The sequence below is a fragment of the Parambassis ranga genome, chromosome 6 (assembly GCF_900634625.1).
Source record: "Parambassis ranga chromosome 6, fParRan2.1, whole genome shotgun sequence".
NCBI lineage: Eukaryota > Metazoa > Chordata > Actinopteri > Ambassidae > Parambassis > Parambassis ranga.
The window spans coordinates 6,150,871-6,165,724 of NC_041027.1; the positions used below are offsets into that span (position 1 = coordinate 6,150,871).

Consider the following 14,854-nt stretch of genomic DNA (forward strand, 5'->3'; position numbering starts at 1 on the left):
CTTCTGTTTAACATATTTCGTAAGAGTTCATTTCCCCTTCCCTCGCCACTGATACAGGCAGTGACAGGAGCGTCATACGACACCGTGGATCTTCTGTCAAGATATCACAGGAAAGAAAGAAGTCATCCTCTGGATAGTGCAGGTTAGACTGATGAGGACTGTGACTTAGTGTGTGTGTGTGTGTGTGTAACCACGTGTGAGGAGGTGTAAAGGTGAGGGGGAGACAAAGAGACATTGCTGCAGGGGTTTGAGATGGGGTACACGGTTATTTGCTTCAGTGTGCATAAATACAAACATATGTGTGAGTGTCTCCCTCGATGTACATGGGTATTGCTGTGTGTGTGTGTGTGTGTGTTGATAGTGTTGGTTGTCAGGGGATCAGTAACAAGGCTGCTCTTGCAGTGATGTAATGCCTACAGGAGAACACAGCTGCCATGCCTGGGGGGTGAGGTCGTCACCAGGGAGAGAGAGAGAGGGGAGGATGGATGGAGTGATGGAGCAATTGAGGGTGGGGGGAGGGGCTGTAGAGGAGAGGGGGGTGTTTAAGTCAAGAGAGAGAAATAATGTGGTCATATCGCATAACGCTGTGGGTAATGTGTGAGTGTTATTGTGTTATTGTATCAAACATTAATATATGTGTCCAAAAATAAAGCTTGTTAAATACAGTAAATCAACTTTAGCATGTGGTCAGTCCTCTCCTAATCTTCCAGTCTATCTTTAACAGAAACCCTTTTTTCTAGACATGTAATGGGAGCTCTCACGACGTCAAGACAAAAGGTTGAGAAGCTGAAAAAGGAAAAAAAATGCAGGAGGTACTTCTTAGATCAAGTGTGTGCATGGGATTAGCTGGAAGATGCAGTATATGATTGTGTGTGTGCTCATGCATGAGGTAGTTTCATCTCTATCTGTGCAGCTTGGGGGGAGGTTTGCTCGCATCAGTCATACAGCAGACCCCCTGCCCTCCAAACAACTTAACCCCCTGGAGGAGCTCCGCACCCGCAGCTACTGCACCAGTAAATCTGTCTCACTGGCAAGAAATTAGTTTACACACTCACATCCACTGAGGCACATTTACATAGAAACACACACAAAGAAAAGAAGAGCTATCAAACACTCCAAGGGGGGCTTTCAGGACCAGACGGGTCTTCATAAACAAGATGAACTACTTAAAAATCCCAGTTGGAGGTGTTCATCGGTATTGGAGTGTGCATGTGTGAAGGGGGGCTGTTAAGCATCAATATAAAACAGGCACAGGCTTACCAGTAAGTTTGTGTGCATATAAAGTGTATCTTAATTTTAGTGAAGGTGAGACAGCTAACAGCTGTTCTCTTGAGTTTGTATTTGGGGAGCGATGTATGTGTGTGTGTGACAAAGGTTAAATATGCACAGAAATCATGCACATCTATGTGCAGTAATGTGTGTGTACTTCTCACTAAGCTGATTTCCCTAGAGGTGACTTTGTCTACACAGGTTCATTTGAGAAGAACAGAGGGATATTTCATTCTAAATGCTAATGACCTGGGCTAGGATGCACAGGGTTTCCTTGGGGGCACTTAGAGGCAACAGCTCTGTGAAAGCAGACCTCACCTCTCTGGCTGTCTGTGGGATAGTCTGACACACATGGTAGCAATGTAATAACTGCACAGCTCTGGCAGAGAGAAGCTGACAGGAGTTTCAGTTTGTTTTAATGAGGTTGTACTTCTGGATGCAGACTGACAGGCAGGTCTCAGATCAGTTCAGCCATAATTAGCTCAGCGCAGTAGGCAGGCTGACAGACACACTGTCCTCACAGGGGTGCAGAAAAGCCACACCATCTGGCCATCTCTTAATTCAGTGTTCTTGTCTACCTGTCTTACAATTAGCTGTCTGTCTGTGACTGTCATGGAGAGGTATGAACAGCTACGCCAATATTATCTGTTAGCATGGGAAGCAGGAGTTAGACCCCGGAGACTGTATTTGGGCGTAGAGGACATGGTGACAGAGGCAGTAGCAGCACCTGTGGCCAAGGACAGCTTTATTGCCAGAGAGACTGTGTGCATGTGTGTGTGTGCTGGGTGTGTTTGTGTGTCATTGAAGGTGTCACATCCAAAGCGAGGCAATGACATCACTCTGTCAGCTACAGAAGAACAATAGAGAAGGAATGACGTGATGCAGTGAGAGGAACTAAACAGGCTGTTTCTGTGTGCGTCCTGCCAACGCCTACATCATGCTGTTAAATGATTTTTAAAGCTGATGATGGAACTTCCGCCTTCCACCTTTTACCAGAGTCTAAATGAAAGAATGCACAAGCAAAGAAATAATAAATGATAAAGATACAATTTGTATACATGCATGCTGATCTAGGCGTATCCCTTTTTTACCCTGGGGAGCCCTGATGTCACTTTATCAGAAACAGGAAATGGTTACACAACAGTAGGGGAATCGGCTGCTCTGCATGGACCTGCCTTCATCTATGCATGTGTGTATGAGGAATTGTACAGTGTGTGCGCAGAGATGGTGATATCAGGAGAGCTGGGGAATGATCACAAACTGCTGCATTCCTCAATCCTAAGACTTGGGCTTGCCTGGAAATCCAAAATTAGCCTGTTGCCGTGGTAATGGAAAATTCACCCGCCTTTATCAGGAAACAGCAGCAGCAGCCCCAGAGGTTCAACCCAAAATTTTTGTGGTCAGCATGTATTTGTGGTAGAAATACCAGTTGTATACATAACAGGAAAATCATTAAATTACTATGGATTTTAACTAGCAGTTCTGCTAAGGAACGCCACTGTCAGTGAGCCTGGAGAAGAAAATCCTTCCTCTTTTTTTCCCTGGAAAATAACTGACAAACTGCACATGCAAATATTCTCATTCTGTAGCACATAAAGAAGGCAGCCATGAATTAAAATCTGATCCATGTGACAAAGATTCAGTTTAGATCTGATTAAAAAAAAGGAACAATATGGCAACTAAATAGGTAAATAAGGAAGCAGAACTGTGGTATGCTTGAGATAAAGAGCATCAAAGATGGAATGGTGATAAACAGGAATTCACCATTGTTCCAGGGAATGACGCTATGACAGGAGCGGCAGTGGGCAGTCCGAGCATGAATGGAATTCAGTGGATGCAGGCCAAGCCCGGGTAGGATAAAGTAGCATAATTGTTAGCTACTCTTATCCCCTTTTCTTATGTCTTTGGAAATTTCCACTCCACAAACGTATGTGTGTCACAATCATGCAGCGGTAACCTGATGGTGCATCAACTGCACTTGGCCCAAATTCACTGTGAGGTCTGATTTATGAGGTGCTGATGGGAGTGAACCGGGCCTGGGTTAGCTCGCTGTTCAGCTTCAGCTCCTGTTGACCTGATGTGTTGACAGTGCCTAGGTAACAGTTTCAACAAACTATTTTTATCCTATGCTGGTGGAGTGCATGGTAGAGGCGGATTGTGATGTTCAAAAGACCTCCAGATAGATTTCAAATGCAGCAGAGGCCAGAAGGTATGTGCTGTTACTTGTATACACAAAACAGCTTTAAACAACTGTGGATTTAGGGTGGTATCGTACAAACAGTGTTAGAGGTTACTCCACAGGCTTAACTTATTATGGAGCATGAACACTACATGTGTGAAAAACTATTGTGCTTTTTTCTTAAATCATAATTTCTATTTAACAGCAATGTTTTGATCTAACGTCTAACATTGATCTCCTAAAGTCTGAACTTCACCTCAAGACTTATCACAGTAAGAAAATAAAGGGTGTCAAACATTTATATATCATACCAATTATCAAGGCCCCAAATAAATGAAGTGCAAAAATCAACAGTTATGTCTCCGTAAGTCATTACTCAGGTACTCAAGAAATTCACAAGACCTATTTTGGAGCAATTTATATAGGAACTATTTGAACTGAACTCCAAACACATCAGTGTGCAGAACAGGGCTTCAACTGTGAGGGTCACCATTAATGTCTACTTTCAGTATTGGGTATGTCGATGCATGTTGACCTCTGTGTAGTGATTCAGTTGTCAGACCTGTTTGGGTAAAAAAACAGAATATAGAATTGCTCTTATTAAGCACCCAGGCCCTCACACTGAGATTAAGTTTACTTGATTTTAGGGTGAGTGTCCCTCTCAGCTATAAAAATTACATGTGGGTCTTGGGTGAGTGTCGTCATCTCACTAATCCTTATCTGTGTTACTTGGACTTTATGCTCTTGTGCGTCTATTTGGGAGAAAATGTCACTCTCTCTTTGCATGCTAAAGTATATGACTGTTTCACAAGTGTGTGTCCATGCATGTGTGGTCCAGTAGACCTAGTAATGCACTCTGGCTGATGAAGAAGGAAGAGAAGAAGAGCAGGAGGCAAGCAGAGCAGTAAGATCACGTCATGGTGGAAACATTTGGCAGCAGCTCACATAAACACACACAGACGCATAAACACACACACACACACACACACGATGGCCTGTTTTTGTTCTTCAGTTTTGAGGGAAAGAAGGGGAAAATGACATCAAGCTCATCATGTGAGACCAATGAGACAGATGAGGGAGGGGGGGTGAGAACGCTGGCAGAAACAGAACATTGTTACATAAAACTCAAACTAGGCACAGACCTCCTCTGGGCCCTGTTACCATACTGTGTGTGTGTGTGATTCCATATGTGCATGCATCTGCAGGCATGCTCAAGTGTGTCAGTTAAAAGATAAAAGTATGCACTATACCTCATAAAGGTGTGAACCTTATAAAAAGGACCCTGTTACATACATGCAGAGTGATGGCTTGCAGAAAACAGAGCAGTATGTCAATGTGCAGCTCAAAGGCTTCTCAAAATCTAAAACACTTTTCACAACAGGGAGGTGATGTCATTGATATTTCGTAGCCCATATTTTTTGACCTTTGTGCTCCCTTGGTGCCTGGTGGGGTGGGGTCAGTGTGTGCGTGTATGTGTGTCTATGGAGGCCAGGGTGAGAGCACCGAGGCCACTGGCGCCAGATGTGAAGACCGCAGGAGTCTAAGCCTAAAAATAGAGTTGTGTTCTCAGCACCATGAAACAGAGGAGAGGAAGGAGGAAGAGGAGGAGGAGAAGGAGCAGGGACAAGGAAAGGAAGAAAAAGGGGGAAGGTAAAGGGGGGCTGAAGGAGAGATGGATAAGAAGTCGAGGTCATTGAGAAGCCTGTCTCAGATCTCCCTGGGGACAGTGAGCTCACCTCCTAATGGCACAACTGGCTCTTTCTCAATGAAATCATTGATCTGCTGGAGCTCTCTATGGTGTAATGGGAATGGAGGAGGAGGAGGCAGAGTGGGAAAAAAGGGGCAAGGAGGTACAGAAAGGGCAAGTTAAGAGGTTAAGGGGAAGGGGGTGAGGGGGAAGTTAGAAAGACGAAGTAAGAGGAAAGAAGAAAATTGACTTCAGGCATAGCTATAATTAATTTGCACCCTCTGACCCACACCATGGCCAACAACAACACACCTGGAGGTCCAGAGTGGTAAGCAAATGTCAATCAACCGTTGTGTACGCAGCTTAATTGATCATGCCAATCTGATTCCACTCAAAAGTGATTCTGCAGCAAATCTTTACTTTCTGCAGGTTTGTCATGATTGACATTCTTGCGGGGTTTCTCTGCCTAAATAGGACCTTAGAGGACAGAGAGACTTCCTGCTAGGCTGATTTGTTTTTGTATTTTTCCCACATGCGCCCTATCAAATCTTGTCTCACACACATATTGTGAGACAATTGCACATATTCATGCACACAAGCACATAAAACGACACACACCGACAGAAACAGACCTCCTTATGTAGCTCATTGGAATGTCTCTGTGAACGGCTGTATTGTGAGTTTTAGCCTCCCATGATTACCTCACCTCTCCAGCTTCTCTCTAAAGCCTGTCTGCACACACACACAGACACACACACACACAGGGGCCACCGCCCTGTTGTATAACAGCACAGCAGAACGACACATAACTGAATTGACCTTTGTACCTCAGACTGTGCAGTCACACCCTAACCTGATCTCATCAAAGCCCTGGGGTGCACAGCAGTGTGTGTGCATGTTTTTAGTGTGTGTGAGAGAGAGAAAAATGAGAGAGAGGCACCCTTTCATCTTCTAATACCTCTCATCAGTATGTCATCAACCGTGTCTCATCTTGTGTACTTCTGCACTGAGCTGGCAGACTGACAGCGTGGGAGTCAGTGTGCTAACCTGTAAAACCCAAACTGTGGCCCACATAGAGTACATATGACAGAAATACGCAGTGTGCAAAATATATTATTTTATTATGTATATTGTCTTCTGTATCAAGACTCCTTTTAAACATAGAATTCCAGTTGTGTGCAACAAAGCTTTGACACAGTGAATGTTTTAAATGATCATGTAAAGACTGTCAAAGAAGCAATGTGTCATGGAGATATCTATTGAAGCTTGCAAGCTAACCAGCAAGTGCATAAATGCAATTGCAATGGAGAGCATGATTAATAGGAGAGTTGACGGACTATGGCTTGTTTTTAGCCTAAAGGGACCTTTTTTTGTGCTTCTGCATTTTCACACACAGCTTACGCTCTTCATCTGATTCTGTCCCTTTTCTCTCTTTGACCCAGTGGTGTCCCGTTTAAGTAGGCATGCGAAAAACACTGGCAGATGGTCCACGAAAAGATTAAGAGCAATCTTGCACATCTGCATGTGCCTACACCTTTATTTCCTCTTTCATGACCAAGCTTGTGAGACTCCTTCATATATTTTTTTTCTAGCATTTATTTCATGCCATATTTCTACTTTTTTCCGTACTTCCAAAAAAAAAAAAACATGTGTTCTAAGAATAAAATGTGCTGTTATTTTTATCTCCAGCTCTCTGCCTCTTGAAACCACTCTCAAACTTTCTTTTCATCAGCACAGCAGCAGTGTTTTTTTGTCACTCTTTCCCTTTTTGATAATTCTCTTAACTATTCTGTCTCAACATCTTCTGCTAAAACTGGAGCATGGGGTTCGGGTGCCAACAGCAAAACGTTTCACCCTGGCAGGCCTACATCAGAGCTCCTGTGACGCATGACACAGCTATGCAGCTGGCTTCGGCTGACATACCACCTAGCTACACACCAGCAGGCAGTGCTCAGTGTTATCATTGGTTTGGCTGTGCACTTGCAGATTGGTGGGAAACATGCAAACTTTAGACCCACTGGGAAGGCAGCTGGCTCCAACCAAGACAAGTTTTCTCTTTTACACACACACACACACACACACACACATAATCAGAATTCTGAAAAAGGCAAGAAGCGTAAGCCTGAGCTCCAACTGGGTGAGATCACCGCTGTGGTAAAAATATGTCTGTCCTGAGAGAGACATGTTTCTCACAAACACTTCTACACAATCGATGAATGAGCATGTGCCTAACCCTGGATTTATAAGCATGTGTGATGCAGCCATTTTGCCACAACTACCACATCCTTTGTGAAAACATATTTTGAACTAAATACAGGGTGTAAGTCTGTCGCAACCCAGATTATTTCTCTCATTCACAAAAACAACTGCCCTACTGGGACATTGTGACATCATCCACATGTAGGAAGTGATGTGCTTCCTGAAACTGAGTTATTGATTATTTAGTGAATGGACAGAAACCTAAGAGGAGTCATAGATTGTTTTTTGGATCAATATGCTCCCAGTCCGGGCCCTTTGGTCATGTAACACGTCATTCAAACAGCTTTTGTGGTGACTTCCTCCAATAATTTCCTTTAGTTTGAGGGAAGTTTAAGTCAATAACTGTATACATTTTAAAACATATACATATGTTTTAAAATATGACAAGCATGTCTTTCTACAAAAACTGTGACCTAATCTCCCGTTGAAAAGCTACATAAATAACAGCCTAGGCAGAAAATCGTCTTCCCATCAAACAGCTAGCTTAGCAATGATTCTTTTATTTACCTTGTCTATCTCATTTTTTCTTTTCATCATCTCTGATTTTCTCTTCTTTCACATCCTATACACATGATCCCTTGCTTGATTTGCAGCAATCTTATATTGTGTGTGTCTGTGCGAGCATGTGTGTGTGTGGTCTGCATATGTGAGGCTGAAAATAAGCCATCAGTCAGATATGAAGTCATCGCAGGAATTATTAGCATCATAAATCAGAGGTTCAGTGGAGGGGAGGTGGAAAAGAAGGAGGTGGGGGTGAATGGAGGACTACAGAGGGAGAAGAAGAGTACTGCTTCCATTTTTTAAATCATAAAATTACAGTTAAGCATGTGAGAGTGGAGGGGAATTAAAATAAAGAAATAAAGAAGAGGACAAATAACACATACAGAGAAAAAGGAAAAAGTTCTCAACATGCAGTGTTTTATTTATTCACTATTTTTTTTCTCCGATCAGCAACAAACTACGCTTACATTCTTGCTACGATAGTGATAAGCAATTCCTAAACCAACAGCTCTTATATGCACTTAATCACTCGACCACAGGAGGGCATACAGCTATGTTAACACTGGGCTTTTCAATATGTTGCATTTATAAGCAGTAAAGGTGCAAGGCATGCTTGGTGCATCAATTCTTTGCACCTTGAACCCAAAGACAGAGCTTCTCCCATACTGTGAATTTAGGAATCTAAGAAAAACTTCTCTCAAGCATTGGCACTCATTTCCTATTCACATCTCTCAAGCTGTTTCCCTGAGGCTTCCTTTGACACACAAGCAGACCCATTCACATGATGTCATAATGCATGCATGCAATAATCTCCATTTCCCCACCCACATGCATGCATTAACACATAAACATCATGTATGCACAAGCACTGGCTGCTAGTTCCACTGACCCCAATAGTACACCCACCCAAACATCAGCCAACGCCATTGGCTGAATCCTTCTGGGGAATATTCTCTGCCACTGTTGTCGTGGAAACAGCAGAAAAGAGGGGACAGAAATGGAAGAGGTGTGATTCTGCTTTTTTTCCTCCTGATGAAATGCAGTGAGAGTGAGCAGTGGAGACTCATAAAGGAGGAGAAGACATTGAAACTGCTGACAAAGGAGGTCTTTCATTATTAACAATGAAATGTCTGATCGGAAAAGCTGAGGAGCAAAATCCTGGCTTCCACAGACAATTAGAGAATGCATGTGTGGCATCAAACATTGTTGTGTATGCATAAAGTACTGTTTTCATGGCTGTATCAATCTGAAGCATGTGCTTAGTACATCTCTGTGACTAATTGTGGATCTTGGGTGTTTTGAGGCAATTCTAAGCATCTGTGAATGACTCATGAAAAAGCACTAATCTCGCAGCAGAGGGAGAGAACGGAGTGAAGCAGAAGAATAGGGATGCAGAGGAAGAGAGCAGAGATTTTCCTTGAGCATGCCTCTGCCATCTCATTTCCAATCCTGACTGAGGCAGATTACTTTTTCCTCTCTGTGCTGACACATTTGGGACGGATTCATAAGCCTCTGAGGGTGGATGCGTATGTAACGCTGTCCCTTAAAAAGCTGTGGTGAAGATGTTATTAACTCAACAAGGCTATTAACAGTCTTGCTCGGGTATAATTATAAGTCTTACTGTGCTTAGTGGACACTATGACAGGATAATAACAGCAGTAAATATGGTCAGAGGATTGGAAATTAAGCTTCATTATCACGTGGCAATGCTGATGACTTCAGAGAAGCTTAAACATCAAAGAGTCATCAGAGAGGCTTAGAATCAAGGCTGCATTCCTTTAAACCTCCTCCTATCTTCACATACACCTGTGAGTAGTAGTTCAGCATGGAGACATGCTGAAATTACACTGTGCTTGTCAGTGACATCTGCTGACCAAATAGTGCAACGACAACAGTCCACCTGCTTGCTGTGTGGACGTGTATCCAAGAGAAAACACCACCTCCATCATCACAGGTGCAGGTGCATGCATATGCGCGCACACACTCAAACACACACTCACACACAGCATACCGGTGAGCAAGGAGACTTTGTGGAAGGTGCCCTCCAATTTTCCCATGAGGATGTGCACAAAGCCATCTTTGGACAGATGCCCTGCCTCTTTGGAACTCTGGTCATAAACCACCACTTCCTGCTTCCTGCCCAGCTCCACCTGCACAAAGGATAAACAACAAGAAAGAAAGGAATGTTTATTATTCAGGGGAGAATATGACAAGGATCCCACAGTCGACAAGGAAGATAATTAGCTCATTCAGTGTATACCTGGAATGCTTAACATCTTGACAATTGGCATATTTGCATGATTGTATTGGTACACCTGCATTAACTATTATGTGCATTACATCTGTAAGGCTTGTAATCTGGGACTGAACCTGTGATGGTTTCCTCAAACACTTCACCAAATTTCTTACCTCATATTCACCAGGAAGTGGAAATAAGGAATAAAAAAATGGAAGGCAGACAGCACTGCATGGGGAGTGAGGGAATCAACATTGGCTCTGACTGCAAAAGTCAGCAGGATAAACGACAAGTTCAAGTTATGGAGATAAAGCATAGGATTATAAATAATGCACGATGAGTATTGCACTGTGCATCTCTAATATTTTTGCTGAGAAGATTGCTGTGATGGCAGGTTATATCAGTAAAATCATAAAAGCAGGCCACATAGCGAAGGGTGTGGGCATCTAGTGCATCCAAGTGACGTTGTTTTTGTCAGATTGTAAGAAAGATAAGAGGATGTGAGCATGCGCTAAAGTGACAAAGTGTTTTTTGCGCCTGTGTGTGTTTATGTGTGTGATTGCATGAGGAGTGTGTGCATGTAGCTGCACGCGCACACAAACACACACACACACAGTTGCCAGGCTGTGTTGTTCCCCATGTTGTCAGGCAGGCTTTGGTCACATGACCATCAGGCAGCGCCTACTGCAGCTATGAATCACTGCATCACTGAACCGCCACTGGACATGAGAAGGGAAAGGGAGGGAGGGGAAAGGAGAGCTAGCTTAAGGGTGGAAGGGATGGAGACGATGGGGTAGGCGAGTAGTGGGGCAGGCAGCAATGGATACAAGATTGATGTATATGAAAAGAAGGAAGAGAAGGATGAGACAACTGAGGAGGGGGAAGAGCAGACAGAAAGGGCGAGGACGACAAACAAAAGAACACCATTCTCACCCACAATGTGCCACTGATTAGCTGCTAGCTAACACTGGTGATAGCTCATGGTATACACAGCTCTAGAGTGTGCCCGATTATATTTCTGCTTACAGAGCAGCTGTATCGGAGTGGCCTGGAAAACAGCCAGGCAGGTGATTTAGACAGGACAAGGTCAGCGTGTGAAGTCTGGTCACAGCTTACTCCAGCCAAGTAAAACCCGACTTCTCTCTGCCTGCATAGATCCAACTTAACACTAAATCTAATCTGTCACATGGATCATGTGAAGCAACCTGTTTTCTTATCATCATCATATTGACCACATACCTATGATGGGTCAAAGATTGTCATATCTCTCCATAAAATATTCTACCCTGTGATGCCAACCAGCTTGATATATTGTCATCACAGATGTATCAAGAGATGCAATCAAGTGAAAAAGCACAATTGGTCATCATAAGCTCCATGTCTTCTTCCTTGTTTTAAATCGCTCCATCGTTACTAACCCTGGGTAATTTTGGCTAATAATCCTAATGAGATCAGATCTAATTTGGGAGTCTGATCTCAATGCTGGAGGATTACCGGCCTTTAACTGTACACAGACACATAACAGCCCGACATATTCTGCAGTTTTGTTTATCAGTAACACTGTGCAAACCTTTCATTTACATGGTGTAAACACAAAATAGGCACAGAAGTAAAACATGCTCGATGGATAACAGTGCATGATCTATTCACATTTTATGTAACAATGTGTCCGTTACATGTCTTGCACTGAATGTAATACACTATATTTCTGTTATGCTACGTTTTTCACCTGTAATAAAGTTCATAGTAAACATGAGATTCATTGGGATTTTCAGCTGAGGTTGGAATCTTACCTAACCCTCTTTGGAAGTGTTCCCAGAGCTGAAAGGATATAGCCCCTAACAGAGTGCATGAATGACTGATTGATGAATGACTATGAGTTCAGATAATAGAATATCAGCTAGATTTTACTTTACTGATTACACATCCTGCTATATATGTGCATGCAAGTTTGCTGCAGTGTTAGAGGTCAAAGACCTTGAGCTTTGCTGTCCAACTGCAGCAGCACTAGTAAAGATCTCGTACAATTCCTCTGCAGTGCTACAGCATCACTACTATTACATAGCTGGCCCAGGCGCTTTGATGCATGCACACTGCAGGTGAACAAGGAATGCCACAGAGAGTGAAGAAAGAAGGGAAAAGTAAGCAAGGAGAGGGAGGAAGAGAATCAGATATAGGGACAGAAGGTGGCACTGGCAGACCAAATGCTTAAACGCTGCTGCTGCACCCAAGGATCTGTAGGGTGGTGTCAAAGCAGGATATAAAAAAAGGAGTGGTACCGGGAGAGAAGTTATTTTTCTTCTGTCCTCTGCAGAGGAAGGTGGAAAGAAACAGACAAATAAATCAATTCAAGCAACTTTGTGTATCTGATATGTGAATTTAGAAAAAAATGGCTCTAAAATAAAGAATTCAAAGTTGCTGGCAGGCAGCATCAGAAGTTATGAAATATGTAAGGACAGGAAGAAAAACAAGATCTGAGGCAAGGCTTTGAGTCAGGGCATAGTTTACTGTCAATGCTTCTTTGTAGGGGCACTCGGCACACACGCACACAAGCACACACTGGTAGCTTGGCAACAAAATATCTGGAATTACGCGTACAGTGAAAGCTTGTGCAAGATAGTAGACCTCAGAGGTATTACTGAGCAGTGACATGGTCAGTGCTGAGCACGCCTGGAACTGTTCGTATGTGAACTGAATGAATGAAATACTACTTTTTCTGCCACTTACGTATTCTTTTGGTTTGGCTTATTTCTAACATTCTCATTATGTCAATCTAGCCCCAGACCGGCCTTACTCCCAAAACACATGACACTTGACAAATATATACAGTACATTACATACTGTCAGAGGACATGCTGTATGCAGAGGCAGGGCTTAGGCAAAACACACAGGGTACAACTTACACCTCTCTCACCACTGTAAAGCTACCACCCTGGAGCCAGATGACGTCATTGACTGGCAATGGCAGGTGCCACTTTCCATGTATGCCTCAGTAAGCATTATGTGTGTTCCACAGAGTTGGTTTACTTGTATCCTTACGAGGACCTGAGGCCCCCATAAGAAGTAAAATGAGGATGTAACTGACAGTTAAACCTGGTTTAAGAGTCAAGAAAAAATAGTAGATATCATTCATCAAACGTCATTAAAAGTAAACTGTTGGATAAGTGTGCACATACTATATGACAGGCTTGTGAAGATGTTGCAGGATGCTGAGAGTCCCATATACCCACGTATGTGCTACCATCTGATCTAGTTACACCTTGGCACTGTAGAATGTCCGGCCAACTTTCACACCCACATGCTACACATTAAGATGGAGGTAATGCCTGTATATTTTTACATACATTATATATACAGTATAAAGATATGCATGCTATAGATCCAGTGACACTATGTCACCCTTCTGACTTTTTATATAATGGAAAGTACCTTTCATATCCTTCAAATTAACCCTCTATCCTTGTGTGCACTAAAACATAAATACTACTTTGGTTTGCATTATGTTTAAAACCACATGCATGCATAATGTCTCTATGTCACACAGTGGGATTTTTAGAAGAAAAGCATGATTCATGCCATGACCTCCCCAAGCAAACACATGACATATCTGGCACTGTCAGGAAAAAAAACACCACCAGCTATAATATCTTTGTTTGGAAAACTGTGAATGAAACATACAGAAAATTCCCTAAGTTTGCCCTGCAGGCCATCTGAGAAACAATCCACACTGTGAGTCATCAGCTAAGTTTTGTCGCTGCTGTGAAGGCTGATGACACATCAAAATGTGTGTGTGTTGTCCTTCATTTTGAAATACTGTACTGTTAGTCACTGGAAACTTCCAGAATAATACCATCCTTCTTCCTCTCGAGGCTTAAATAACAAAAATTAGGTAGGTACAATTTTGCCCTTGATTCTCCAAATTATCCTTGGATTTCCCATCATGTGTCATTTCAGCTAACCCCCCCTTATACCCCTTCGAGAGGAGGATAAACAAAACATATGGTGCACCGTCAGTAAATTGATGGAGATCTTCTTCATTGCATAAATGCATTAGCTGGTCACGTGTTGTCTCTCCCTGTACAGCAGGGCACTCAGCCAATCCTACCAATTAAGATCACAGACAAGATCACAGAGCCACTGCCTGGTCTGCTTTATTGCTACGTAGCCATTATACCAAACAACAATAATTGGGCAACTGTTCATTATCATGTCTAATATGCTGGTATCACAACACTTGAAGACATACAAGAGTATAATTATAGGACAAAATGAAGAATGTTGCCATAAAGGCCTGACAAACCAGTGTGGTATCTAACGATTATTTTATTTATCTTTCAATTTGATTGATCTTGTACTTTATACAGACACAGAAATAATGTTATAATGCCAAGCGCAGTTTTACTGAGAAACCTTTTTAAAGCACAGATTGTAAAAAAAGATGGACAAACACTGTGTGACGTCACTTGATGAGTCGCCATCTTGGCTGTGCCTGAATTTACTTAACTCTGGATTATTCCAAAATATGAAAGGCGTAAGGTGAGTGGAATTCTGATAGAATAGTTTTTTTTCCTCTTTCATTAAAAACCCTCTTAGAAAACAACACATTTTACATGGACACAAAACCAAAAAGGTGAACTGGTCACAGGAGGATGATACCTGATCCACTTAACTAGGTCAGTAGGGCTGGTACACAGGATTTTTGAGTACATAGCAAAAATGCTGA

General features: G+C 42.6%; 1 protein-coding gene across 2 annotated transcripts in view; it reads right to left on the reverse strand.

The window, feature by feature from the left end:
* dusp8a (dual specificity phosphatase 8a) overlaps positions 1-14,854 on the reverse strand; it is a 37,272-nt gene that overhangs the window by 13,046 nt on the left and 9,372 nt on the right. For both annotated transcript variants that reach the window (XM_028407786.1, XM_028407787.1), the window contains exon 3: positions 9,907-10,045. In XM_028407786.1, the coding sequence (XP_028263587.1) occupies positions 9,907-10,045 (139 nt within the window). The remainder of the gene's footprint in view (positions 1-9,906; positions 10,046-14,854) is intronic.